The sequence below is a fragment of the Pomacea canaliculata genome, linkage group LG6, assembly GCF_003073045.1.
Source record: "Pomacea canaliculata isolate SZHN2017 linkage group LG6, ASM307304v1, whole genome shotgun sequence".
Classification (NCBI taxonomy): domain Eukaryota; kingdom Metazoa; phylum Mollusca; class Gastropoda; order Architaenioglossa; family Ampullariidae; genus Pomacea; species Pomacea canaliculata.
Genome location: NC_037595.1, coordinates 3,096,558 through 3,122,368, shown reverse-complemented (window position 1 = coordinate 3,122,368; position 25,811 = coordinate 3,096,558). Strand labels below are relative to the sequence as shown.

At 40.4% G+C, this 25,811-nt stretch overlaps 3 protein-coding genes across 3 annotated transcripts; 2 read left to right on the top strand and 1 right to left on the bottom strand.

The window, feature by feature from the left end:
• The first annotated feature begins 235 nt into the window (after positions 1-235).
• LOC112566522 (protein downstream neighbor of son homolog) lies at positions 236-5,925 on the top strand. The gene is made up of 8 exons (XM_025242740.1): positions 236-362; positions 879-991; positions 1,495-1,557; positions 1,922-2,070; positions 2,176-2,299; positions 3,036-3,152; positions 4,235-4,430; positions 5,071-5,925. Exons 1-8 carry the CDS (start codon positions 357-359, stop codon positions 5,353-5,355), a joined length of 1,053 nt encoding a protein of 350 aa, XP_025098525.1. The 5' UTR covers positions 236-356; the 3' UTR covers positions 5,356-5,925.
• Positions 5,926-7,107: 1,182 nt separating this feature from the next.
• LOC112566360 lies at positions 7,108-9,300 on the top strand. The gene is made up of 4 exons (XM_025242516.1): positions 7,108-7,266; positions 7,602-7,700; positions 8,202-8,240; positions 8,887-9,300. The coding sequence occupies exons 1-4, from the start codon at positions 7,188-7,190 to the stop codon at positions 9,174-9,176; spliced, it is 507 nt and encodes a 168-aa protein (XP_025098301.1). The 5' UTR covers positions 7,108-7,187; the 3' UTR covers positions 9,177-9,300.
• Positions 9,301-16,605: 7,305 nt separating this feature from the next.
• LOC112566250 (peptidyl-prolyl cis-trans isomerase-like 4) lies at positions 16,606-25,362 on the bottom strand. Its single transcript, XM_025242304.1, has 11 exons — positions 25,231-25,362; positions 24,732-24,799; positions 24,187-24,251; positions 23,610-23,727; positions 22,057-22,199; positions 21,024-21,120; positions 20,436-20,552; positions 19,769-20,072; positions 18,237-18,306; positions 17,484-17,610; positions 16,606-17,180 (listed from the first exon to the last, which is right to left on the bottom strand). Exons 1-11 carry the CDS (start codon positions 25,298-25,300, stop codon positions 16,902-16,904), a joined length of 1,458 nt encoding a protein of 485 aa, XP_025098089.1. The 5' UTR covers positions 25,301-25,362; the 3' UTR covers positions 16,606-16,901.
• Positions 25,363-25,811: the final 449 nt, after the last annotated feature.

The following is a 25,811-nucleotide window of genomic DNA, read 5'->3' as shown; positions in this document are numbered from 1 at the left end:
CATACGTACCCATACGACACACACGCACACCTACACCTTCTCACACATACATGTGAACCTCCTAAGGAGGATGCCAGCCCTACAAGTCCTTGTGCCTTTTATTTAGGATGGTAAGAATGTTAATACGTGTCTCTGAAGTCGGGGTTGTTTAGTTAACAACTAGTGGACTAGGAATTCGAACTGTTTACTGTGCCTACCTTCACTTTGTTCTGCGACAGCCGGGTCCTTGTCGCCAGGTACCTCCTGCTTGTTGCTGGAGGAAATTGTTGTTTCTGGAAGTATTCTTCCAGCATTCGATCTTGCCACGGCTCCATGTTTCGTCGCCGGGGCCTCTGTCTGGCTGGTGGTACTGCGACATGAAGGTACAGACAAGGTTCAGGATGTTTGTAACTTTTAGGAAGAGTGTTTAAATGTGTCTGCGAGCGTGTGTGAACATCTACATGTAAACCACGCTCGCAGCACTCTTTCACTTTTTTCAGCAAAAAGGTCCGGCAACAATTAACACATTTAATGTTTAGGAAATTAAATAGTGACGAAATGTGAATGAAACAAAGAAAAACAGACATAGTTTTAAATAGAAGAAATATGACTGCCTATAAATTCTTGTAAATATTCCCTTATTACACTCTTGTGTATAATAACTTTTAGAACCTTAAAAGACAATGTCACATCTTTTTGTCTTTACTTGTGGAATCTAGTCACACTTTTTATCTTTAGGTAAATGTTAAATTTTAATATATTTCACACCTTTTGTCTTCATTTTTTAGGAATCTGTGGATGGCGAAAGAGTTGTAAATTTTAAAAGCATATTGTAATTACTTTATTTCCTAGGCCTGGTGGACACTCTAAACCATGTCTATTATTGCTTTGTATCCTAGGACTCTGTAAGTACCAAGGGATTGGTGAACAAGCGTGTCTGTAATTACTGGGTTCACCCCAGCCTTCCATGGTTTGCCAGTTTTCCAGGCATTTCACAAGATTTTAAGAACAGGTGAGAATGAGCAGAAAATATGTGCAGTATCTTGTACATAGTAATACAAGCAACAGTTTATGCATGGGGCCAACAGTACTGTTTGTTGCTCCTGTGCTGACAGTATTGTTTCTCACTCTGGGGGCTGACAGTGCTGTTTCTCACTCCTGAAGCTGGTCGCACGGACACACTAGTAGGCTAGCAGTCACCTAAAGTTTTTATCAAGTAGTAGTTCTGATTGTGCTAAATTCAAACTAGCGATGAGCACCTGGCCTCAGACTCAGCACAGCTATTGTTATTTCAAGAATGGCTTAGTGAGGCAGTTGCTGAAATCTGGTGTTATTTACTAAATTATAAGTGAAATTGTGTTTAAAACATGGAAGACAATGAAGTTTAATTGTTGTGTGTGCTTTAGTTGTTTAAGTTTTTTTTTTTTTAAATAATGGCATGCGGTGGAATCGTTGAAATATCAGGAATACTAAATGAGTTCAAATACCAGCCAGCTTTTTCTTTTATTTAAACAGAAAACATGTGGCAGTGGATGGTGGACACAGTGAGCCGATGCAAAAGGCATTACAGGAAGACTGGTGAGGCTTGGTTGTGGACTGCATTGAATAAAATGTCTGGCACCTGGAGGCCACTGAATAGATTATACCTTTATTAAAGACAAGCTTGTAATCAGTATAGTGGAAATAACATACATTTGCACATTTTCAGTGAAGTTACAATTTTTCAGCAAACACATAGTGGAAAATGTAATTGCAGATCTTAAGGGATGTAATAGCACCACCCTTCTAACATGTAGTGGAGAGAGCATGCTTTTGCATATCTTCAGTAATGTCTCCCATTGATATTTAAACATGTACACTTATTTGAGAAACATTTTTAATGTGCATTCATGAAATCTGTTCACCATAAGCTTTAGTTAGGTTTTCATTTCTGTTGTCTCAGGATTGAGAGGTTTCCGGCAGTTTTCCAACAACTCAAGACAGGCCTGTGCCCATACTTTTATGTCTGTGGCCATCTGTTCACTGCCTTGTTCAGGGCAGCTGGTGTTGGAAGGCACACACTTGGATTTCGGGAGGCACTGAGACGTGAAGGTCAGCTTTGGTTAATTTGTGTGGAATATTGACCAGTTCATTATGTTCTCACTTGTCTTGTGTCATTATATATATAGGTAACTAATGTTATTTGTGTTTTTGCAGGTGTAGATTTTAGCATGCCAAACTTGACCTCTCTCAAGCAGTTTGCTGACAAAAGCAAGAAACTGAGTGACCACAAGGCTAATTTACAAGCCAGTCCAGAAACACCTGAGGTGGAGAGCTGCATGTATGTACTATAAAGGTTTTACAGAATAATCTATTACCCTTAAAAGTGTACATGTTAATCATTGAACATAAGGATTAATTTTGTTACATGTGTACATAATGGCGCTCGCTTACTGAATTTATTGTGTAAAGTGAAGCTGTTTGAATTCGCTCATAATAAAACTTGAAAACCAGCCTTTCATTTGAAAGCAGCCGCCCCCCAATGTTCTCTAACTGCATCAGACGTGTGAGCCGTGTTATTTGTCATCTGCCAACTTCTAACGCTGTTGTACTTCATAAATTAAATTTCAATCAAATTAACCTGGGCTAAGTAAAAAATTGAAACAAGTACTCTTCACATTTTGGCAAACGGATTTGTCCAAAGACGTCCACGGGCCGTAGTTTGCCCACCCCTGGTGTAGAATGATAGTAGATGTAGTGTATAGGTACAGGATTAGTGTGATGTAGAGAGAGAAAGGTGGAGAGTGCAACAATAGGTATAACATCGGGGAGGTGTACTGCTGGGTGGGAATAACGTCTGGGGAGCATACAGAGTAAAGGTTGGTATAATGTCGGTGTAGCATGTGGAGGAAGCTGTGATGATTTGCAGAGACACTTGGAATATTGATAGCAATACATGTTAAACCACAATCGTACAGCAACATGCATTAAACCACTGATTAAAAAAAAGTAGGCAGTGACAACTATGATATTGTCACTGTTGCTCGTTTTTGCCCATTGGTGTGTGTGTTATCCAGTCAGCCTTCAACTGAAAGCAATGAGGGATCAACAGTAGAAGACAATCAGGTGGACATAACATCTATAGATAAAGGGGCACAACTTTGGCCTAGTCTTGACCCAAGCAAGGTCAGAATGTATCCTTTGTTGGTAAGCCCCACTAAGGCTGAAATTCTTTAGGAATTAGCTATGTTGTCAGTATCTTTGGTAGCACAACTTTCCATAGCATTTGTTAGACCAGTGATTCTCAAAGTGTGGTCTGCAGACCACAAGTGGTCCCCGGGCATAAGTCAGGTGGTCCGTGGCTGACAGTCGTCATGTGTCAGCAAAGTGATGTTTAAAGTGATGCATTCCTTGCATTAACATTTTAATTACAATTAACGAGGTATACGTAGTTTTATGTCAACTTACTACTATGCTACTGTCACAAAAGGACATTTAGTTTTGAATTGTAATGAAACAAATGTGGCAATTTAAATTGAAACTCATATACAGAGTGATTTTTAGGCCTTGGTGGTCCACCATATTTTTTACTTAAGTAAAGTGGTCCGCGGTCCGAAATACTTTGAGAACCACTGGTCTAGACTGCTTCTGGTAACACAACAGTGACATTCTGTAGCATTTGTTTGGATTGCTTCTTTGGTAACTGACAGCATTGACATCAGACAGTTGTGTTGCGAGGGTTTTTGTCATTTGGCTTACATTGCATATGGCTTTACTTTACTTGATCTTGTAGCATAGGCCATGTTTTTCTCATAATTCTCCACAGTCTACATCTTTAAGTGTCATGTCACTTGGTCCTGTGAAGTGTGACATGATGTGTCATATCATACACCGTGCTTTGAGCTGGGGCGACGGAGGCCCTGTGCCTGAGGGGATCCCATGAAAGGAGATTCTGTGGTACAGTATATGGCCTACACTCGCAGCTAAAGGCCCTGCATATGATATTCACCCAGGGCCCCACAGGACCCCCAGATTCCTAATTCCAGCTCTGGTCATATACAGCGTTAGGTTGTTGGGTTTTTTTTTAAATCATTGAAGTAAAGAGCATGTTTGAGCCATCGAAGCAAAGAGTATTTTAATCCAGATTTCAGGTTACTGTAACCAAAATAACAACGAAATTACACTTTCCTGATTTTGTTTTCAACCATCCAACGAAAAAGTTTTATTATTTAAAAGAAATGTTTGTCACACTGACCATTCCTTGACAAGTTAACAGGCAGCGGGAAGGCTACCAGCAGGTGGACCTGCGTGCACAATCCTTGATGCTTTGCCAGGGACCTCAGGTTCAAGCATTTTTCAATTTCCTTATTAACTGTCGCAGCTGCACTGCTTTGACAGGCCCGCAGGCTGGCATCCCTCCCACCATCTTGTCCCCAACATCCTTCAGTGGGGCCACTGTGCACAGCAACAAGGTGAGGACAGTTCAGCGTTAACTTTGTGTGACACTTCCATGTACAGCTGCACCAAATAAATGCATGTGTCAGTGTTGCTGTCTTAGAATGCATGAGATGTATTTTATGTCGAGAGTCAGAGGCATTTGTTGTCTTTTTCGTTTCTTATGTAAATGTCATGACCTCCCCAGCCCCACAGAGGTATACACATTACAAGTAATCATATTAATGCTAGGGTAAAAGTGTCAATGCTTACAGTCCAAGTTATCTGAACTCTAAGAATTTTAGAAGACTTTTATGACTGTACAAATTTTGTGTTTCTTGTTGCAAAAGACTCTTCACACTTACAAATTTTGTTTGTTGCTGCAAACAGTTTTAAATGGCAACATGCCCACTCATGTATGTGTATAAGGTCTCTCTAACACGGGCACACACATGTGTACTCTCTCTCTCTTTCTCATGCACATGAGGATATGTACAACTTTTTTCTTTCTCTCTCTCTCTCACACACACACACACATATACACACACATACACACACTTATTTCACCTTCCCCTGCCTCACTGTGGCGATGATTGAGATTGTGCATATGTGTAATTTGTATATTTGCTACCTGTTTAAAACTGTTGAACTGGTTAAAAGTACATCTTTCCCACACAGGTTCGTCATTCTGTTGCCAAAATGTCCACTGGCTCTGGCAGTCAGGACACCCATGTGCTAGACATTGGTGGTCCGCTTCTGCCTCATCATCTGCTCAACATCACAGCCCTGACCCCTGTGGCCATCGGGGGGTCAGCTATCATTTCCCACAGTACCCATAATCCTACAGTTCCCTTTAACATGAATGCTGTGACTGCAAGTGATGTCGCATTACCCATGCAGATGACAGTCAACATTGGATGTGCACTTTACACAGCTCAGTTCGCCATAAGTTGTTGGAAGTAACCTCCCTTTCATGCAAAACAGCTGTGCGAGAAGTGAAATGCGATCCCCAAGGGTTTAAATGGACTACCTAGTTCTTAAATATATTATTTAGAGTTGATCGTTTCAAAAACGTGGTTTTAGACTTCTCCTTCACCAGCTCATTCTACAAGCAGTCAGGTGGTGTGCCTAGAATGGGTTGTCATTAGCATCTGTTGTATAATAAACCGAACATATAAAGATTTACAACCATTGATGGACTAAAAATGTTTAGTATTGAATTATTTTATTAATTTGATGTTTTAGCGATTAATTGGTTGAAACCATTCATCCATTTTATGGTTTTTATTTTCAGTAGAGTTGTATGCACTGCAGTCTGACCCTGAAATGTGCACTGCTGTCATGTATACATAAATATGAGTTGGCTGATTATCTCTGTGTGTCAGTTTGAGATGCATGTGATAATATTTCTGTTGTATCATAGTGCACACCTTTACCATTGACTAGAATGTACACAAAATTTGTTTTGTGAAGTGTTTGTTGCTAACATAAAAAATCAGAATGCACTATAAATAAAGCTGAGTATAATGATGATTCTGTGTGTTTCATAGTACTTGCACACTTCAAACCTGTATAACTTAATTTTAGGACAAGAAGGACAAATCTGGTATCAAAACAAAGCTCAAGTCCTGTTGATTTGAATTATATATTAAACTAATCTCAATTTCCCAGTTAGCATTCATTCGTGGCTTGTCACAACTGTTCTGATGTTACATTGTGCACCTGTTTTGTGCTACTTGTGTGAATGTTTTTCTTTGCCCCTAACCTTCCAACTTGAACTCTTTTATGTTTAGTAATTATTGCCGTTGTTTTGAGAGAATGTGTAGGTTGCTGAATATTTGAGCACGTGGACTTTTCTTGCGATTTAAAAAGTGCTCTTTAAGACTTCTCTTTACCAGTTTAGTCATATTTGGTGTATGCTAGTGCCACGCTGAGAATGTTGTGTATGAGGAGAAGTGCATGGTAAATTACTTTATTTGGAAGTTTGATGTATTTGCAATGTATTGTTGAAGTCTTCGTGTATATTAACTAACGGAACGTCCCAACCTGAAAGTGATCTCGTGTTTTCATTTGAAAGAATGCGAAATGTCAGACTGCCGGTCGTGACAGTGTCATTTTGCTGGTAAGAAATAAATCTTGTCACCCATTGTTCGTCTGTCATTTGTCTGCTAGTGACAGATGGCCATTGCCAGAGAGCAGGTCCTGAGACCCACGGTGTTCTTACTGCTCGTGAGAGGAGCGATGTGGTTTGTTGCCGACATAATACATAATACAAACATGTTATACACTCATGATCGTGTGGGACATTCATGTATTACCTACTAGACTTCTAAAACGCACTGAAAATTGATGACTGCCTGCGACGAATTTATACTGTTATACACATAAATACACGCACACACCCACACAAGCATTCAGACATGTTATGTAAACATCAAAACACAAATCATACCCGTTTGGCATTTTCTATTTTCTGTTTTTTCCTATCTCTGGTTTTTCTGCGGACATCATCTTCCTGATCAGCTGTTTTGCTTCCATGCTCACCATGTTCACATTGCTGAAATCTCTGTTCACACGTAGAGAGACAGAGATGGTTGTCGCAAGCTACTCTGTTCATACTCTGAGTGCCAGAGACAGAGACATAGTCGACACAAGTAACTGGAGGCCGTCCACGCCCTTTGACCTTCGCCAGCAGCTTGTTATCTGTGCACCAGACCTCAGGTGCTACACATTTCTTATCTGTCATCGAATTTTTTATTGTTCGGCGACCTGTAGATACACTGCGGGTCATCAACATGGCTTCTGTGAGACTGTGTGTCGCTGTCCTCACAATTTTACTTTCCTCTGAGACTTTGGTGGATCCAGTTTCTAGCGGTAAGTGTTGAAAATAGTTTTCCTTCTTAATTCTCTGCACAAAGGTTACACTGTCATGTTCACTTGATGTGGTGACAAACTGACGACCATGTACACACAAGCTCGTGTAGATGTATACACAAACATATGCATGTGTCCGAGTACTAAGACCCTGGTGAGGGCAAAGGTGACATCTTCATTGCCATCAACTGATGTCTTTGAGGCTCTGAGTGAAAGTATGTTTCCATATCCGCAGGTGCATGTGCGTTCTTGGAATCTTTAATTGACCTCACCTGTTATTTATGTCTCAACAATCACAATTGTGTCACCTGTTACTCCTGTCTCACCTGTCACAGGTAGCGAGCGACTGGAGAGGAGTGACGACCCCCAGCCTCTCGCAGCTGTTGTCGAGAATCTCGCGAGTAGAGTGGCTACACTGGAGGCAAGCAACACAGGTAAACAGGACAAGTTGTCGGTGGTGATGATACTGTTACCCGGATCTTTATCTTCTTTCTTATCACCATCAGCAACAGCATCAAAGTCCGCTACTGCTCTGTAGAATGTTGTTGGCTGATTGTTTTATATTATTGATGTAACATGATACAGTCGGATTATATTTTCTGCACACAGTATTGTAACAGTTCCCTACACGACGACGACTACAGTGAAAAATTCTTTGACAGTAAATAAAGGAGACCGTTGTCTTACTAGAAATATTTGTCATATCATTAATACTTGTAACAGATATTACAAAATAGAAATCAAACATAATAGGTGGGATATTCATCAAAAATAAAAACAGCAGTAACAATGTCATTTATCTGTATTGTTTAGAGTTTTGTTGACAGTCATTGGCCTTTGGTACAATTCTAAGTGATGGGATGCGAAAGGTGATGAGGTTCCGATATTTTAATTCACAGCTGTTGGTAACTAGAATATTTCTCAACTTGTTGCAGAAATGCAGAGCGAACTCGCTGTGCTGAGAGCAAAACGATGTGAGGTTATTTTTTGTTCATTTTTCATTGCTGATTGTTGTCTGTAATGATGTGTGACTGTTTAGTTAATTATTCTGACTCCACTTTGTACTATTCTCTGACTCCCCTCAATCAGCCAATTAGTAGTTGGGACACCTAGGTAAACATGCAGAAATCATTCACTTTGATGTAACCAGTCAAATGACTGCACATCATTGCACGAAGGAGGGAGAGATGGAGTCAAGGAACTTTTATCTGTATCAGACAATTCTGTCATAAATGCTATATGTTAGTATACAAGTAAACAATGTGAAAGTGATAGTCCATGCAAATTTTTATGTAACAGTTCTCTTCTGACTGACATTGTGATTTGGGTTTTTTTAAATCGCAGAATAAAAAGCACACAAGTCTGGGCTAAAACAAATATAAGCAGCACTGATTAAAGCTCTTTATATGTATGCCATCATTCAGCTCTTAAACAAACTTCATGATTTCTTGGACTCTCCGAAACCTTATAGGCAATCGCTCTTGCCCGTGCAATCAGGTGTTTGCTGCGACGGAAGTGAAATATAATATCAAATATTATTTGTGAAGACATTATTGTAATAAAGTGATCAATCTCGTTGTGTGACTGATATTAATATTATTGTTCTCTCTGTGTCCACAGGTGAGTCAGGTGTGGTAGGATTCGCCCCGCACGCGCAGCCCAACGTCATCGCTTCCAACGGCGGCCAGTCGCGAACTCACAGGGTCCACATCAACTTCGCGCGACCCTTCGCCTCCACACCCTGGGTGTCCCTCGGCATGAGTGAGGTCGACGAGTACAACACCGCCAACCTCAGGATCGTCCTCGGGGTCGATGCAGTCTCCACTTCCGGATTCGACGCGCATGCGTATGAGTGGGGCGACACAAACGTCGTTAGTGTAACGGCTTTCTGGGTCGCTTGTAACGTCTGAATGACGACAATGACGATGGCGGCAACGAGCGATCGTTGATGATTGCCTGGCCACGCCCATCGCGGAACGGTCACAGTGTAATGAATGCCACTGTACTGAAGGCAAATAAAACTTTCAATCATTTTGTCCCTGTTTGTTGTTCAGTGCGCCCTCCTGTCTGCCTGTGACAGTTTGTATTTTCTTGTAAACATCGGACGATCTTGTGATCACTGTTATCTACAGGTCTTTAATCTATATCTGTTTATATTCTGTTTACACACTGTGCATCACAATAAGTTTAGTCACCAAGCAACTGTAAGACCTCTCTAAACTTTACCTTGCTCCGTAGCATATAAGACTTTTTGGCAACTCGTTTCCTAAGATCTTGATGCACAAACTATCCGCAGCAAAAACATCGTCTGCGTGTACCTGTCTGTGGGGGAGAGAACTCTGCCGTCAGCAGGGGAAGTAACCCTCGCTCTGTGAGGACTCCACCCAAGTAGCGAGCAGCAGCCAGTAAATCTCACTTCTTGTACTGAACACTTTCATACCGTGCATGTTTTCTGTAAATAAGTTATGTATTTGTTGCAAGGTTTCACTTTGGGGCAGGGAAGCAGAAATTAACCCTTGAAGTTGCCATAATTGTCAGGGTTCTGATATGAATACAAGAATAATAGTTGGATAATAAACCCTGTTTCCATGACACAGAAGCACTGGTGAATGGTGATACAGTCAACAATGGACATTATTGTGCATGACATTAATTTGTATAATACAGTTTTGTTCTAAACTCCAGAGGGTTGTGAATAAATCTTTTTGGACTTCAGACTTTGAAACATGGTGAGTACCAGCCAGGTGTTGTCTTCTCCTTTTTTATATGTTTTGGAGAAAGAAGGTCTTGCATTCCGAAAAGATAAGTGGATTGCAAGCAAAACTGCCACCTTGAATACGCAAGGGATGCTGGGTGGTGTTTGTTATCTGACCGTCTCCCCTCCCACCACCACCACCACCACCACACTCACTACCTGCTGCACCCAGTACGTTACGAACTCGTAACCGAGGACTAAACTGTCGTTTTATGGTGGTGGTGGTGGTGGTGGTGGTGGTGGTGGGAGGAGAAACAGAGAGACTGAGAAACAGAGAGCTCAGTGCTCCAACGAAACCTGATCGTCTGCCAGCGCTGCCCACCTGACGACACGGGAAGAGGAGAGGTGAGCCGCGGCAGGAGAGAATGGGTGAGTGGATGTCGTGTTTGACACTTTCCTACCCTCGACACTTTAGCTCACCGTGGAGCGAGGCCTGGGACCGCGGCAGGATCCCGTCTGTGACCTGTTTACTGCCGGCGTGAAATTGCAGGCGCGACACTTCAGTCGTGCGACAAGGGAGCGCACTGAGCATTGCGGTCAAGCTGAGTTATTGTCCCTGGGAGGCAGGAGGACAGGTGGGAGGAGGTGCTGACAGCAAAAACATGGCCTCAAGTGCCCCATGCTTCTACTTTCTCTCTCTCACACACACACACGTGCGCTGGCACGCACTCCCCTGCACATTCTCTTGTGTTAGCTGCGACCTTTTCTGGGGTATGTTGTGAAAAGATGGAGAGAAGAAGGAATAGGGTTAGCCTGGTGATCACACGCTCGATTGTCATCTTTTATCGGGCTGTGACACCTGTTTACCAGGTTGGCCCTCGTGGTGGTGGTGGTGGTGGTGGTGGTGGGGGGGGAGGTTTCCCCCGGCTCTCAGGTTTCCTCTCCCTTCACCACCCTGTGTCCCCATCTGACACGACGACCTCACCGCTGGGTGAAGGCATCCTCCTGTCAAACACCAACAACCCTTCTGTCGCGATTCGGTGGCTCAGCGGTAAAGTTGTGAAAACTCTCAAGATATGGGTTCGGATCTATTCCTCTGTTGTTGTTGTTTTTTTTAATTTTTTCCCACCAGCCCCAGCCGTCATCCTTATGTTTCATAATCAGTTATATGGCGGGAAATGGGGACCTGACTCCTTAGAGGGATGGGGCTGGTAAGGCAGCAAGGAAGAGGAGATCGATGAAAGGTGGCCCCAAGAAAAGTGAGGTCTCTAGCACCTCCCCAACAGCCTAAAAAATTTAGGGAACAACCTTAAACTTATACGTGATTATTTTCCGGTATAACAAGAGAAAGAGGAGGAAAGCAGAGGTTAAAAGAATAAGAAGAGGAAGAAGAATTGTTTGCAGTCCATTCGATGCCAGTGTCTTCAGGTGAAACACTAGCCGTCCACCTGTGGTGTGTGCACCTGACACCTGCCTAATGGTATTTAACAGCCAAGAGTGGCAAGTGGGCTTAGCCACGCCTCATAAACTCGGTGTCTTTGACGCTGGATGAAGTTTAGTATCTGGACACCGGCTCCGACTCCGGCTTTAGACAGACACACGAGTAATGTAGGTAAGAACTTGTAAAATCCGTGACAGACGGGTATGTACCCCCTGTTATCGTCAGCAGTGGAGGTGACAAACGACAGGTCTGGTTGTCTGCGGTCACTACTGGCAGTTCTTCGAGGACAAAAGTAATAATCTCCATTTTTACCTCTAAGGTTGAAAAAAAAATTTAAAGGAAAATCTAGTGAACCTGACATAATCCTGCTGGAACTAGCTTGTTACAGCAATCCTGGCTGAATTTTTAATTATTTATCAAGAGAAAAACACGCTAGCTTCTAATTGTCGATGTTACTGGAGGTTTTAATCTTGTTAATGACGCCCGGTCCAATCATGTAATGTCGCGATAAAACAAGTCGAGCTCTTGACTTCTTTCCTAAACCCAGGTGGGGATGGCAATGCCTGAAAGCATTTACCTCGAGAAGGTAATACTGGCGCATATTATTCAATTAGTATTATGTACTAAGGTAAATTCACTCAACGGGCAATCATAGCTTGCAAAGTGCATTCAATTACGAAAACTGGGTGCAAAATAAAACAAGTATTCGTTACAAGACAAGGATACGGCAACTGGCTCATCGAGGCAAACTCACAAAAGCATAAACATTGCATGTAAACACATTGGCAAGGCACACTTATAACATCCCACACACACGACCTTCTCGAGCTGCCACATTATCACGCATGGGCAAGTACATATAATTTGTATATTTAATCGCGGAATTATGTGTAAAAAAAAAGTAGGATCTTTAATGCTCTGACCTATAACCCTGTTCGGAAATCGGAACGTTTGTGGGCTCGTGAAAGGGTGAAGGACACAATATTATTGTTGTGTGGTCGGAAAGCAATGGAGTGTGGAACGCGCTGGAGTTTAGCAAACATTTGCGGGAGTTAAGGGCGGGATTTTTTTCCAAAGGAAAGTTTTATAGGACCCTATTTTAGCCTGATTGGCCACCTGCCTAGCGGGGCTTCATCTCGTGTCCAGGTCGACTACCTGGTGCTGATGAGGATGAGCGTCTGCTGCGTCTCAGGAATGGTGACAGTCGTCATGGACTGGCATGCTCACATCGGAGATAGGTAAACTGATACACTTGGTGGAAGACGACAATATTTATGGGTTGTATATTGTTGCAGTTTCACGTTTTCATTTCAGTTGTGTCAGATTTGCCAGTTTATATATGTTAATATATGTGGAGGTGGGGAGGCTGTGTGTGGGTGGTGCGTATGCGCGCGTGCGTGTAGGAGGATTGCCGTGCACCGCACAGTAGGAACGTCGAATTCTTGACTGGCACGAGAGAGTAAACAGTTTCATCAATCGTCAATCTCAGAGTTGAATGAATGTCAGCCAGTGTACAAGCCCACAAACAAGAAACTAGCAACTTTAAAGACATGTTATGTAAATGAGGTCAATGTACAATATTGTGTCACTGTCAGATATACGATCTGTACACTTCTGACAGACTGACAGTGACATCATACTTTTGATAGTGAGTTTTGATTTATTTGCTATTTAAATTATTAGTTTCACGACTTCTCGGTGATTCGGTGCACCGTAAGACATTACGAAAACAAGTTTCCGTGCACTTTAAAGAAGAGGGGGAGAGGGGTTAACCTGGAAAGCAAGTGGAGGTCAGGTTACTGTCAGGTGGAGCATTAGTGATCCGTGATACAAGGACACTCCAGACAACAGTGTCACACATTTGGGCGCCAGACGAACGCGCTCCCTCGTCCTATCGTAAATCATGTTTTCGTCTCTAAAGGGAAACTTTAAAGTGTATTTGTAAAGTGTACTTTTGATAAAACCTGCGCACGAACAAACTGCGCGTATTCACGTTCACACACACATAGAGAGAGAGAAAATAAGATACAGACTTACAGACACACATGAACACATTCACACTCACAGATATGCGCGCGCGAGCACACAAACACACACTCTATCTCGTTCCCTCATCCACTCAATTCCCACGGTGTGTACAGATCGCAAAACAGTACTGAGCGAGATATATTTATGCACACTGAAAAGTGCAGCTATATTCACCTATTTTACACCTGGTCTATGAATATTCACCTATTTCACACCTGGTCTATGTACCTTTCACGATGCATGCACCAATGAGCAGCGGAGCACTTTGCTAAAAACCTTGCGGGTCCCTACTTGTTATATCAAATTACAGGGGAGGAGAAAAAAGCAGGTGAGAATGTTACTAAACATTATGTTTGAATCCCCCTTTCCCACCTTTTCTTTTAGATCAGCTGAGGGCTTGATTATAAGACTGGAAGTAAATTATTTCCTTTTTCTTTCTCTTCTTTTGTGAATCCTTTTTTGTTCGTTGGTTTTGAGTAACGGTTGTGACTTCAAGGGGGGGGGGGGGACAGGGGAATCGTAAATCACTGAAAGAATTATTAGGAAACGCCTGCTCAAAAATTTTAAGACGTTGAAAGTGAAGATGACATCGTCAAACTGTCGTGATGATGGCGATATTTGCAGACACAACTCATGAACACACAAACACACTTCTTGATAGAATGGAAGTCAAGGAAAGAAAGTTTTTTTGCTTTTTTGAAGAAAAAAAAAGGGGGCTGAAACGGAATGTGAGACCGTAGACGAGGTGAACCAAAATGAATGGAGGGTGGCAAGACGGAAAGGTCACGATACGCACTGAACTCGCGCGGAGTCCTGGCTCCCTGCTAGAGGAGCTCTCCTGGAACTAAAGGGCAAGAATTCTGAGGGCGATAAGGCTGAGATGCCGCTACAGGAGACAGAAATAGAGCAGAAGTGAACGATCTCCAAATGTTTGAGCCTCGCACTGAATCAGACATGAAGTTAATCTGAAGTTTCCGCAGCATGGAATGTGTTCTTTAGCTGCTAGGTGAAAACTACGGTTCTTGACAGCAGGATCCTCCTTATCCTCTCCACCTCAACTACCCACCATCCCTGCCCTAACTCTTGCTGCACCTTCAGGCAGGTCTGCCGAACTGCAACAGCTTCTAATGAAGATGTAATGACAGGGAAGGGAGGGGGATAGTGTACAGATGATTGAAAGATGTATTTGAAGTTTTAAGAAATATTCTTTGTCTTTGCGAAGTATTAAAATTGATATCATTAAAACATGTCCACGCATGCCTCCTTTTTGTGCTCAGAATGCCTACCACGAAACATTGATTGTTGTACTGAAAGCACTAAATAAAAGCTCTTAAGTCATTTTCTCGAGGTCTTGACAGGCATTTCAGTCAGTGCCTGGGCAAACCGCTCCGATATCTTTAATTTTGCTTTAAGCAAAAACTGACAAATCCTTTTTCATGAATTGTGGAAGAGCATCTGGGTTTGGTCACGAGACTTGAAATCCCATGAGCGAGGTTTGCTGTCTCCACGAATTCTTCTCTAAAACTGATAGTGCATTTTAAAAATTGTGAAGAAAAGCATTGTATCATTTATCTTGAAACTTCAGCTATGAAGGAATTTTTTTTTTAATGAACTACAGTTCCAAATTTCTCCCTCTCACTTTGGTTTTTTGTTTTGTTTTTGTTTTTTTTTCTTGCACCATTTTGCAAATTGAGCTAAACGGTAAACTTTCTTATTGTTTTAAGAACTGTCGGCATTACTCAGTGGGAACTACGCCTCACTAGTCTGTGTGCAGGCCTGACGAGAGGGGGGGACAGGGGGGTCTGGTGTACCCGGGCCCGCGGCTGTCAAGGGGGCCCGGCCTTGGTCAGTGGATTTTTTTTTTTCTCCTTTTCTTTTTCTTTTAAAGAAAGGTCTAAGGACAGAACACACAAGCATTACAAGGGGCCCGGAGTGGTCGTCTGTCCCGGGGCCCGGGCTGGCTCTCGGCGGCCATGTCTGTGTGTTGGGGAAGAGGGAGGCGATGAATCTATGAATGTGCACGTGTGAGTGGTCTCATCTTTCTTTCATAGAATGTCATCTTTGTTTCTAAGAAGTTTTGTGGAGGCAGCGTTATGACTAAACGCCGACGAGCAAATATTTCCCAAGCCTTGCACTCCAGTCGGGGCAAAGGAAACCCACTTGGCATCCAATTCGAGGAAGTAAGGAGACTGGATAGCTCGTAATAGAAAGACCAAGGGAAGCTCTTGGCTCACACCAGGGTGGACGTCAGTTTTGAAAGACGAGCCGACAGGCCTGGCTGTGAGATGAATAATTTCTTGAAATCGAGAAGTCGTTGGGCTCTAGAGACGGGCGATCACAATCCTGCCTGCTTATATCCCTTACAGGAACGTTTATCTGCAGACGCCAATTATCTTTTTGGGGGGAGGCTAAGTGGCCGCAACAAGTAACACGCGAATAACCCCATCGCAGAAAATTACAGAGGTCGGCTCTGACGAGTGAGAAAAAGTGGCAAAGTTAATTTAATCCCCAGCGGTTTTTATCTCCTCCATCAAAACTCTGCGGGCTTTTCGTCTCCCCGAGGCGCTCATGTTTGACAGGGTATGAAACGCGAACCAAACCCCCTCTCTGCTTACTATTCGTCGCTCTTCTCTCTCTCCCTTCCTCCGTTTCCCTGCTGTTCCATTCATGACGCGACTCAACGTTCACTTGAACATCATCGCCTCAACAACAGCCAATATGTTGGTGACAGACGCAATTTGACAGCAAGGCTTAAAGACGGGTCATGGATTTCCGACTTTTACTTTCTCGAAGATTTGACGGGACATGCAACACATGAGGGGTTTGAGTAAATTTTCGTTACGAATGAGTTTGCTGGTAGTTGTGCGAGTTGGTTGATAAGACTGGGTGTCACACACCGGAATGGTGAGAAATAATGAGCAGGAGACATAGAGATGTTGCTGTGGGGAAGGCCTGTTCGCCTCGAGGGCTATAATGCGACGTGATGTTACGTTTACGGAGAACGAACGCAAAATCTGGCCTCGTTGTAAGGGACATAATTCAAGTCTTTCAGCTTCATGTATACATATATTACTTCCCCTGGATTGTCCGTTCGCACGTTTACGCGCCGGATGTTAGAGTTTACGCGTCTGCATGAATATCAAAATAAAAATAAACATGAAAACAATTCACGAAAAACGAAAATGTGACGGCTTTATTTATGGTCTCGTTTACCTCAAAATTTTCTCTCCCTTTTCTTCTTTATCTTCACACTCTGTCCTCCCCTCCACACACAAACAGCGTTTTTTTCAATAACGCCAATTTACACTTAAGCAAAACATTTATAGCTGCCAATGAAACTATCCTCTTCTCCTCTTTCGTTGAAGTACGTCCTCTTAGCATACAATGCTGAGTGAACTGAGGACAGGGCCATCAGTAGTTGGTATACAATGCCATCAGCAATGTGCCCTTACAACTCAACAAGACTCGAACTCATCTCCGCTCTCGGACCCTTTCATGTCTGTCTCTGTCTCTACGGTCATCCCGTCTGCTGCTTCTAAAATGACATCTGTTTTCTTCCCTCTGTCTATCTCTTCGCCCTTCGTCTTCAGCAGATGATGATCGCGTTCTCTCTCTCCTCTTTTTCTCCTTATACTGTTTCTCATATACAGGTGATTTTGACCTTGACTTTTGACCCCTTGAGGTTTCAGGATATTTTTCTTGTCGCTGGACTGGGCTTCTAGACCTGCTACGCTTGTGTTTCTTGGACTTCTGTGTACATATGAACAGGTGCATTAAGCCATGTGTACAAACACAAAAAAAGAATAAAATGAGATTTGAAAACACTTCTTCTGTCACAGATTTATCCTTATTTCTTAGACAGTCAAATGCTAGTGAAAAGAGTGGTGGATGTAAAGGTTGAAAGGCTGACAGATGAGTGAATTGCTGAAAAACATACTATTTACAGTTTTTCACAACAAAGTTTCCACTATCTCACTGTCAGATATTTAGAAGTGCAGTGATTAAATATTTTTCTGAGTTATTTTTTTATAAACAAATATAGCGGTCAACTACCTTCTTTTTGTAATCTTGCTTTTTAGCCTCCTCAGAGCTAGAGCCTTTCTTGTTGTGCTTATGTTTCTTTCTGCTTCTGCTATCCAGGTCTGGCAGGTCATCATGCTCGTAGACCAGATCATATTTGCTGATGGCTAGTGAAGGATGTGATCACACACATTTTCTTGAACATTACTAATGTTATGGCTTACTTTAAAAGAGAAGAAATAGAATCTATTCCCTACTGATCAGTTTTTCACTCAATATATAAATGCCAAAAACCTTCCAAAGAACACCAACTATTTTACATACAAGGCAGTATTAAGTTTACTTGAAACAATGCAGGAATTCTAACGTCTCTCTAGTAAATGCAGCAATAGGGAATTAATTCTACAATGTTCTGTGGTTTCTTTTTTATAGGTGAAAGGGACATCTTCCTATAATATTCTGGAAAGTTCTGTGGATTAAAAAAAAATTTCTAGGGTATGACCATACGAAGTCACTAAAAAAGTTTTTAAAAAAAATCCACAAAAAGCAGAGATAAGTGTCCTGTGTATTGACATGTAAGAATGAATGTGTACAGCCAAGATGCTATTAACTAAGAAATGTGACTTACAAGCAAAGTTGTAAACAAACAAGCATCATAATGCATTATCATGAGGCAGGATGGTCAACCTTTTTTCTTGCAAGTATGTAACACAGACAAATGAGCTCAGCATAGCATGAATTTTGTTCAAATGAGGACAGAAAAGTTCTAGTTTTGATGAAGGATACTCGTCTTTCCTTTCTTGGCTCTTCAGTACATACTTGGGTCTATCTTCTTCCATCTCTTTCTTTTCCTTTCCTAAAGGATCAGAAAGAATATAATTTTGAGTATTTGTCTCCTTTATCTTCTCCTTTATGCAAGATAATAAACTGAAATATTTAATGTATAATTAGTGTTCTCTTTATGTAAAAATTACCTTTGCATAAGAAGTATATTTATTTAGCAGATTTCTCCACTACAGAGCAGACTCAATGCAATTTACACAACTAAAAACAAATGACAATGTAATACATAGTCAAAGCACATAAAGATCATACATAGGTCACTCATAATCAAGAGAAATAATAATAATAACACATATACGGATGCACACAACATAGAATGCAAACATTACATCTGGGATGATGAAACACATAAAGCCAGTATTTGCTGCCAGCTTGCTCAATCCAGCTGAAAAACTGCAAGCGAGGCCACATATCCTACTATCCACACTACAGTTCTGGTTCAAATAGACACCATTCGTTGTTTTTCTGCTCGTAGACATAGAGTAGCTTGCAAAATACTTCTCGGATTACCATAATATCCAATGCGCTCACAAGCCAGGGAAGCAGTGCAAATCCATCAAAATAATATTTACAAATATGTTCAAATTGCCATCATCCAGAATGATTAAAAAAATCTAGAGGTGATTCATGTGCTTTTTGATTTGGTGCATTATGAATTGTTGAACTGTGCTAGAAGCTTCTGCAGAGTAGAATATCACAGAACATAAGATTATTTGTGCCTTCATTTTTTTTTTTTTTTGCAAGAACAAATCAACAGTAGTCACAAATTGTAGAGGGCTGTAGCATGTATTCACAGATTCTGTAGTACAGTCATTAGGAATCTATGATAAAAGCAGAAACTCCGCCTGTAGACCCCTCAGGTAATCTGCTGGTCCCAAGCCCGGATGAAGGAGGGTTGGGTATTGGACTAGCAGCCCCACCTCATAAAACAACCCCTGGTACAGAAACTGGGGTTGGATCAGTCACACTTTGCGAAAGCCTGCCAACAATTTAACAAGACAAGCTCTGGGCTGGAACCCACAGGGGAGGCGCAAGACAGACATGGAGATCGGTCCACAGCAAGGCGGAGGCAGATGGCATGATATAGTCCCAACTGGAAAGAGATACCCAGAACCAGACCCGATGGCATGGTGTAGTTGTGGCCCATATGTTCCACTGGGGGACGATTAGGAACAAGAAGAAGCCTCTTACTAAGGAGCATTACCTATGGCCAGAGACTTTTTATAAAACTTTCTCCAAGGCTTTTCCTTTCTCTGCACGTGGCATCTGTTTACAGGGCTGGCTGCTTGCCGTGATATAGCCATAGTTGCTGACACGGCGTAAAACACCAAATTCCCCCCCCCCCAAGGCTTTTCCATTTTGGTATCATCTTAATGATGACTGTTTTTTTAATTAATGTCATAGTTTATAAAAGTAGCTTCTTAGAGACTGCTAACATTCTACAAAGCATAATCATTCAAGTTCTGTTTAGATACCTTTAAATTCATGTTTCACTTTAGCCACTGATTGACTGAAGTCCACATGGATTCTTCGGTCATCAATCAATACGTTGTCCATCTTAAAATAAGCATTCTCACAGTCTTCCGGTTTTTCAAACTCAATGAATGCGTACTGCAGGGACTCTCCTGTCTTTTGATCTTTGATGACTTCACAGCTAAGAATGGAACCAAAGCGAGAAAAAATTATTTCAAGATCCTCTGCAGTTGTGACTGGATTCAGCTTGCAAACAAATAAAACATTGTCTGGGGGCTTGACATCTGCCTCTGGTATATCTCCCACCTGAAAAATAGGTCAACATTTTGTGAGGGAAATATATCTTGCTTACAGTAGAACTATGAAGTTAACTTTGTTGATAAGCTTAACAACAAAAAACCCAAAGAACAGAAATTAATGATCATAATATATCATTTTCTGTTAAATTATAATTCGCAAAAACAAAGTAGCCATCTTGTGACCAATGATAAGCTACCTCAGAATTTTGATGACAATATTGATCAATGTGGAAACATTATACAATCAGCAATAAAAAAAATGTAAATACAAATACCACTTAAATCCAATAAGGACAGCTTAGTTTTAAAACAATTATCACAAGCAAGACCTGTACAAAATGACAAATAATACTAAAAAGCAAGATCTTACCATTTCCAAAAGCTGGGCATTGGCCTTGGCTTCTCTCTCTTCCACCATCTCCTTAATCTCTTGTTCTGTCATACCTTTGGTGTCATCAATCTCTTCATCTGCGCCAATTCTGTCACTCTGAATACAGAAGAAAAAGAAACCTTGATTACTAGATAGACTACAGCTTCATAAGATTTCTACCACATTGTAACTGCTTAAGGATTCCATGATCAGATATTATAAGAATGATGCAAATGAGCCATTGGCATTAACGCACTGGCAAATTAAAAAATGCCAATGTTAATCTAAATATCATATGAAGATGCAAAGAAGTTAGTTAAAAATAGTCAAAAATATTTCTCACACTAGTCATGAGAAAATCTGCAAAAGAGGGAAGGTTGTTTTTCTTCAAAACATTTAATTACTGATGGAGTATCAGAACAGCCTACCTGCCAAACTTGTAATATCTCAATTTCAATTTGGAGATGATCGTTCAAAACTGGTGTATATCACCCATGCCTGCCAGTTGGAAGGCACAACCTAATGCATTTCACCCTTTCTATCTGACTAGACAAAAATAACTGTCAGGTGAATAAAAATCAGTCATACCTCGAGCATCTCTTTTGTGGGCTCAGGTGACTTGTCAGGAAATATTAATCCCCTTGGATCATCAAAAGGATCATCTAGAATAACTGTATGATAAATTCTGAAAATACAAGAGAAATGACTGTGGCAAGGGGGGCAGGTATATGGCATGTTTTCCTTTGCATCCTTAGTTACTCATTATTTCCCATTTCATCATCATCATCATAACTGGTACCAACTGGACTCAGAGCAAGCCGCCAATGGGGTCAAACCACCAGTACCAGTTGCCAGAGGTGATACAATGAGGTGTGGCAAATGCATGCCATGATGGCTGATCATCAGCATCCTTGAGTAGATCCCCCTCTGGCAGCCTGACCATTCTTTGATGTTTCCCAGCTAATTTTTCCATAGTTCATCACGACATTATTGTCCTACTTCCATGTAGCCCTGAAGGATTCAGTAAGCTGTCATGATGAGCAACAGCTGATTAAAATATGACAGCCTTACGAGCACTGTCAATGTACAAACAAAAAGACAAGTGCTACTAGATATAATGACATTCAAATATCAGCAGGTGAAACTATTCTGCATTCATGCATCAATTTCATGCTCATTTAGAACAGTGAGAATGTTTTTTTTTCAGAGAGAATGTTTTTTCACTTAAACAAATTTGTACTTTAAGTAGCAAATTTTCTTACTTTTTTCCTTTGCAGGAATGTCTTCAAATAATGACTTTTCCAGGGACTGGGAATTATTTTTCATTTATTTTTGTAAAATATACTGACTTTCAAATGAGGGACCTATATGGACTCAGTGAGCTCTAAAATCCTCTGACAGCAGTGGCATCCATCCATTTGTACGATGACTTATTGGAAGTACAACTATGTTCAGACAATTTTTTGACAAAACTATTAACACACGATATAAATGGACTGCCTTCACTGACAGAAATATGTAATATTTTGTAACAGTAAAAAATAAGTTTTTTAACAACAGTTTTTTGAAAAAGTGCAGATTAAAATTAATTATTTTTAATAAAGAATGCAGATTAGCAAACCTTATGTCTCTATATGGACGATGATGTTCATCACAATAAGCATCATTTAGCTTATCCAGAACCTCAAAACCCTCTGCCACTTCTCCAAACACTGTATGTTTTCCATCTAAGTAATCAAGATCTTCTCCCAATGTAATAAAGAACTGAAACAAGATACAAGAAAGATAAGATATTGCAGAATACTAGTGAAAGAGAGTTTAATATATTACAGTAAGATTGAACTTACAAGGACAAGCTTTCAAATATTGTACAAAATATATCTGCTGAAAAATTGAATCCTATTCTCTCTTTAACTACTACAGTAAAACCTCTTAATTAAGACCTTTCTGATTATGACCCCTTCTTAGAACCCAAAAATGTTTCACCCACATATCTGCTACATAAAAGTCAGCTCTATTATGACTTTTTGCAGAAGTTCCATGTTGAAAAAGATTAAGTACATTTTAAAATAGACTGCTTCTAGCCAACTGTTCATCCTGTATTATGATTTCTGCAGAAATGACGTAAAATAAAAACACAAACACAAAACATTTCACGATAGCCTCTTTGTCCATCTTGGTACAAATATTTATCTGTTGCTCCAAAGATCTGATTGCTCTTACCTAGAGTCCCATATATATCTTTCACAAAGCGCAACAATGTAGGAATCAAAAAACATCACCAATCAAAAGCAAAAATGACAAAGAAAATCCCTATAACTCTCCAGAAAGAATACTGGTGATCAAAGAAATACCACAATCTCGGTGGCAAATTCTTTTGGTGTGAGGAAAAACTTTAAAGTCAAAATAAAATCAATGGGAAAGAGGCAATTCTGGAACGATGGCATGTTGGTAAAAGTGGGGATCTGAAATTAACTAAAATTCATTAAGGTATGTATACAGCCATAGACAAGTATGGGAGTGGTTTTCTATGCTGATGCAGAAGAAAAATCCAGTGACTAGAAAACTCATTCAGGAAAAGGCTTTGTGTCTCGCTATGGCTGGAGGATTTGACAATTTCCAGGCCTCAAACAGCTGGCTCAAAAAATTTAAGCCATAGATTATTGGTAGATGTGCAAGACCAAGATTGCATATCTTGGTGTTAATTATCCTTCTTCAGGGAAAATCATTCCACGTGTGAACAAAAAAAGCATAGATATATGGAAAAAAAGGAAAACCTCAGTATCCCCTACAGTCTATAGCTTCGTAGAGGAAACCCCAGCACATGCCTTGAACAGTCCGGATATTACAGTTGGATCCAAGAGGTTGCGCTTTATTTCTTGTTTTATTGAACTTGGGGGGGAATAGTGGATATTATAATTTGACACAAAAAGTAAATGTGGCAGATTCTTGTCTGAGTAAAGGCTGGAGTAGAAAAGAAAAATCTCATTAGATGAGCATACATAGCAACCTATAAACCAAAGTCACAAAAAAACTTTGAATATGCCTTCCTTCAGCTATCTATACTTGCATATAAATTTAAGAAAGAAACTGTAGGAAAGGGATGATGTGTCTGGTGTAAATTCATAATTCCACCCTAGTAATCTGTAACTGGTCTATCTACATCAACTCTACCTGGGAGCCATGCATACCACTGCCATTGTTGACCATTGACAACAGCCCACGCTTTTTATGCTTGATCCTAGGGACCTGTTCCATGTCAAAAAACCTTGCTTGTTCTCCATAGATTTTACTGAAAAAATACAACATAACATTTCTATCTATATGGTTAGGTGATTTTTTTCATTTATCTAGGCTATACCATGTCGAACACACCGGTTCTCATCTGATCACCAAAGTTAAGCAACATTGGGCCTGATTAGTTCTTGGATAGGTGTATGAAAGAAAAGAATGAAAGAAGGTACATAACTCAACTCAAATTACTTCAGCATATGATATATATATAAACATTTATTTTGCTAACCAAGCATAAGATAATGGATAATCATGCAAATATGCATCCACACACACAAATATATGCACAGAAGAATATGCATTTACAGGCAACTCTTATACACATCTGCAACAACCTCGGCTAGAAAGACAATCCAACTTCTTGGCTGACAGACTTTGAACTCCATTATCAAATTATTTGAAAAATAATTGTTATAAATGGAGCCTTATACAAAGCTATTTCAAATTCAGTCTGTACCTGTACACTGAGTCTCCTCCCCTTCCTGTGGCTGTTGGATCGCCAGTCTGAGCAACAAGATTTTTCTGTCCATACAAACAAAGTGGTACTGTTTATTCAGCAACACTGATTTTATCACCAGCAACAAAACACAACTTGCTTTGATTTACTGGTATATATGCTATCACATAGGAATGCATTACTTATGATGGAAGCAGCCATCTGTGTTGTCCTAGTGATATTCTTAGTCCTTCTTATTTATAAATAGCAGGAATATCTGTTTTATCTGGCTATAGAAGATCTTACATTGTTTTAGTGCTGATATGTTGATACTTTCTTATTTATCTATGTGCCTCTCTCTATGTATTTAGATATCTATGTATATTTATCTAGTGCACGCAATGACAATGTGGATTAAAAGAAGAGGGGGTGCTATAAGAAGTCATCAAAATTATTGATTGCAAATGAGACACATGTAAACCTGTATCATTTCCTTAAAGTACATATATGTGCAAAGATTGCATTTCACAAAATGTCTACAACTAAAGTAAATTATTACAGCTTACCTGAACTGAGTGGAAAAGTGAGAAATTGTAGTACTTTAATTTGCACAGCTTCAGGAAGTTTTCTGAGCCTACATTATGTTGCATGAAACATAATAAAAATTAAATAAGAAGAAAGATTTTTTAAAATAATGTCATTGATATTTTCAAAAATAAATCATAAATATTTTGTAATCCTTCAGTTTCTGTCACCACCTTCAAAAGAAGGGCTTACATTTATGTGGTATTCTGGCGTTCATGTTAAAATTAGAATAAAAGTTAAAAGAAGTCAAAAACTCAAAAGTGACATATATAGTAGGTGACCTGCTGATTTAAAAAAGCTAAAATTTGACACAGTTAAGTCGCAAATAAATATTGGTAGAGAAATGGCAATGAAAAATTAATAACTGTACACTTGAAGAGACAAAAAACGTAAAGACAGCAATATACGAATCGGGATGGTGGAAACGAGAGAGCGAGAGAGATGCACGGCTTTGTTGTTGCTGACATAAGACAAACTTACATCTTGGTCTTTCTTCCGTGTACAGATCGATCGTTAGATCTCCAATGGAAGTCTCTATGATGACGGACATTCTGAGATAGCCTCCTCTGCTTTTCCGTTCCTGCTCGCTGCAGGTTGAGACGCTTTGAATCTGTCGACTTCCACACAAACGAGTGACACGCAAGGGACTTAACTCTTAAACAATTTCGCCATAAGCACACCGGATATTTTTAGGCTGCTCTCGCTAATTTCTATCGTCACTTCACATTATTAGCTCCCTGAATTGTTTATCTCTCTTTAGTTGTATAATAAATTGTATATATTATAACTTCACTATTGTATATAATATAAAATAAAAATATGAATTGTAAAAATTTGGAATTTGCAAATACAGTAGAATATTAGACTAATTACTCGTTTAGGCTTAACTCTTTTTCTAAACAGAAAATGTAAGTAATAAACCTAGACAGGATTGCATACTACCAGTACTGATTATCGTGCTCTCTCTCCAGACACATCAGATTTGCATTCCCGAGCACACCTACGTACAGCCCAAACATTTAGCAGTCATTCGGAAAGGCAATAAACAATGCCGCTCGATT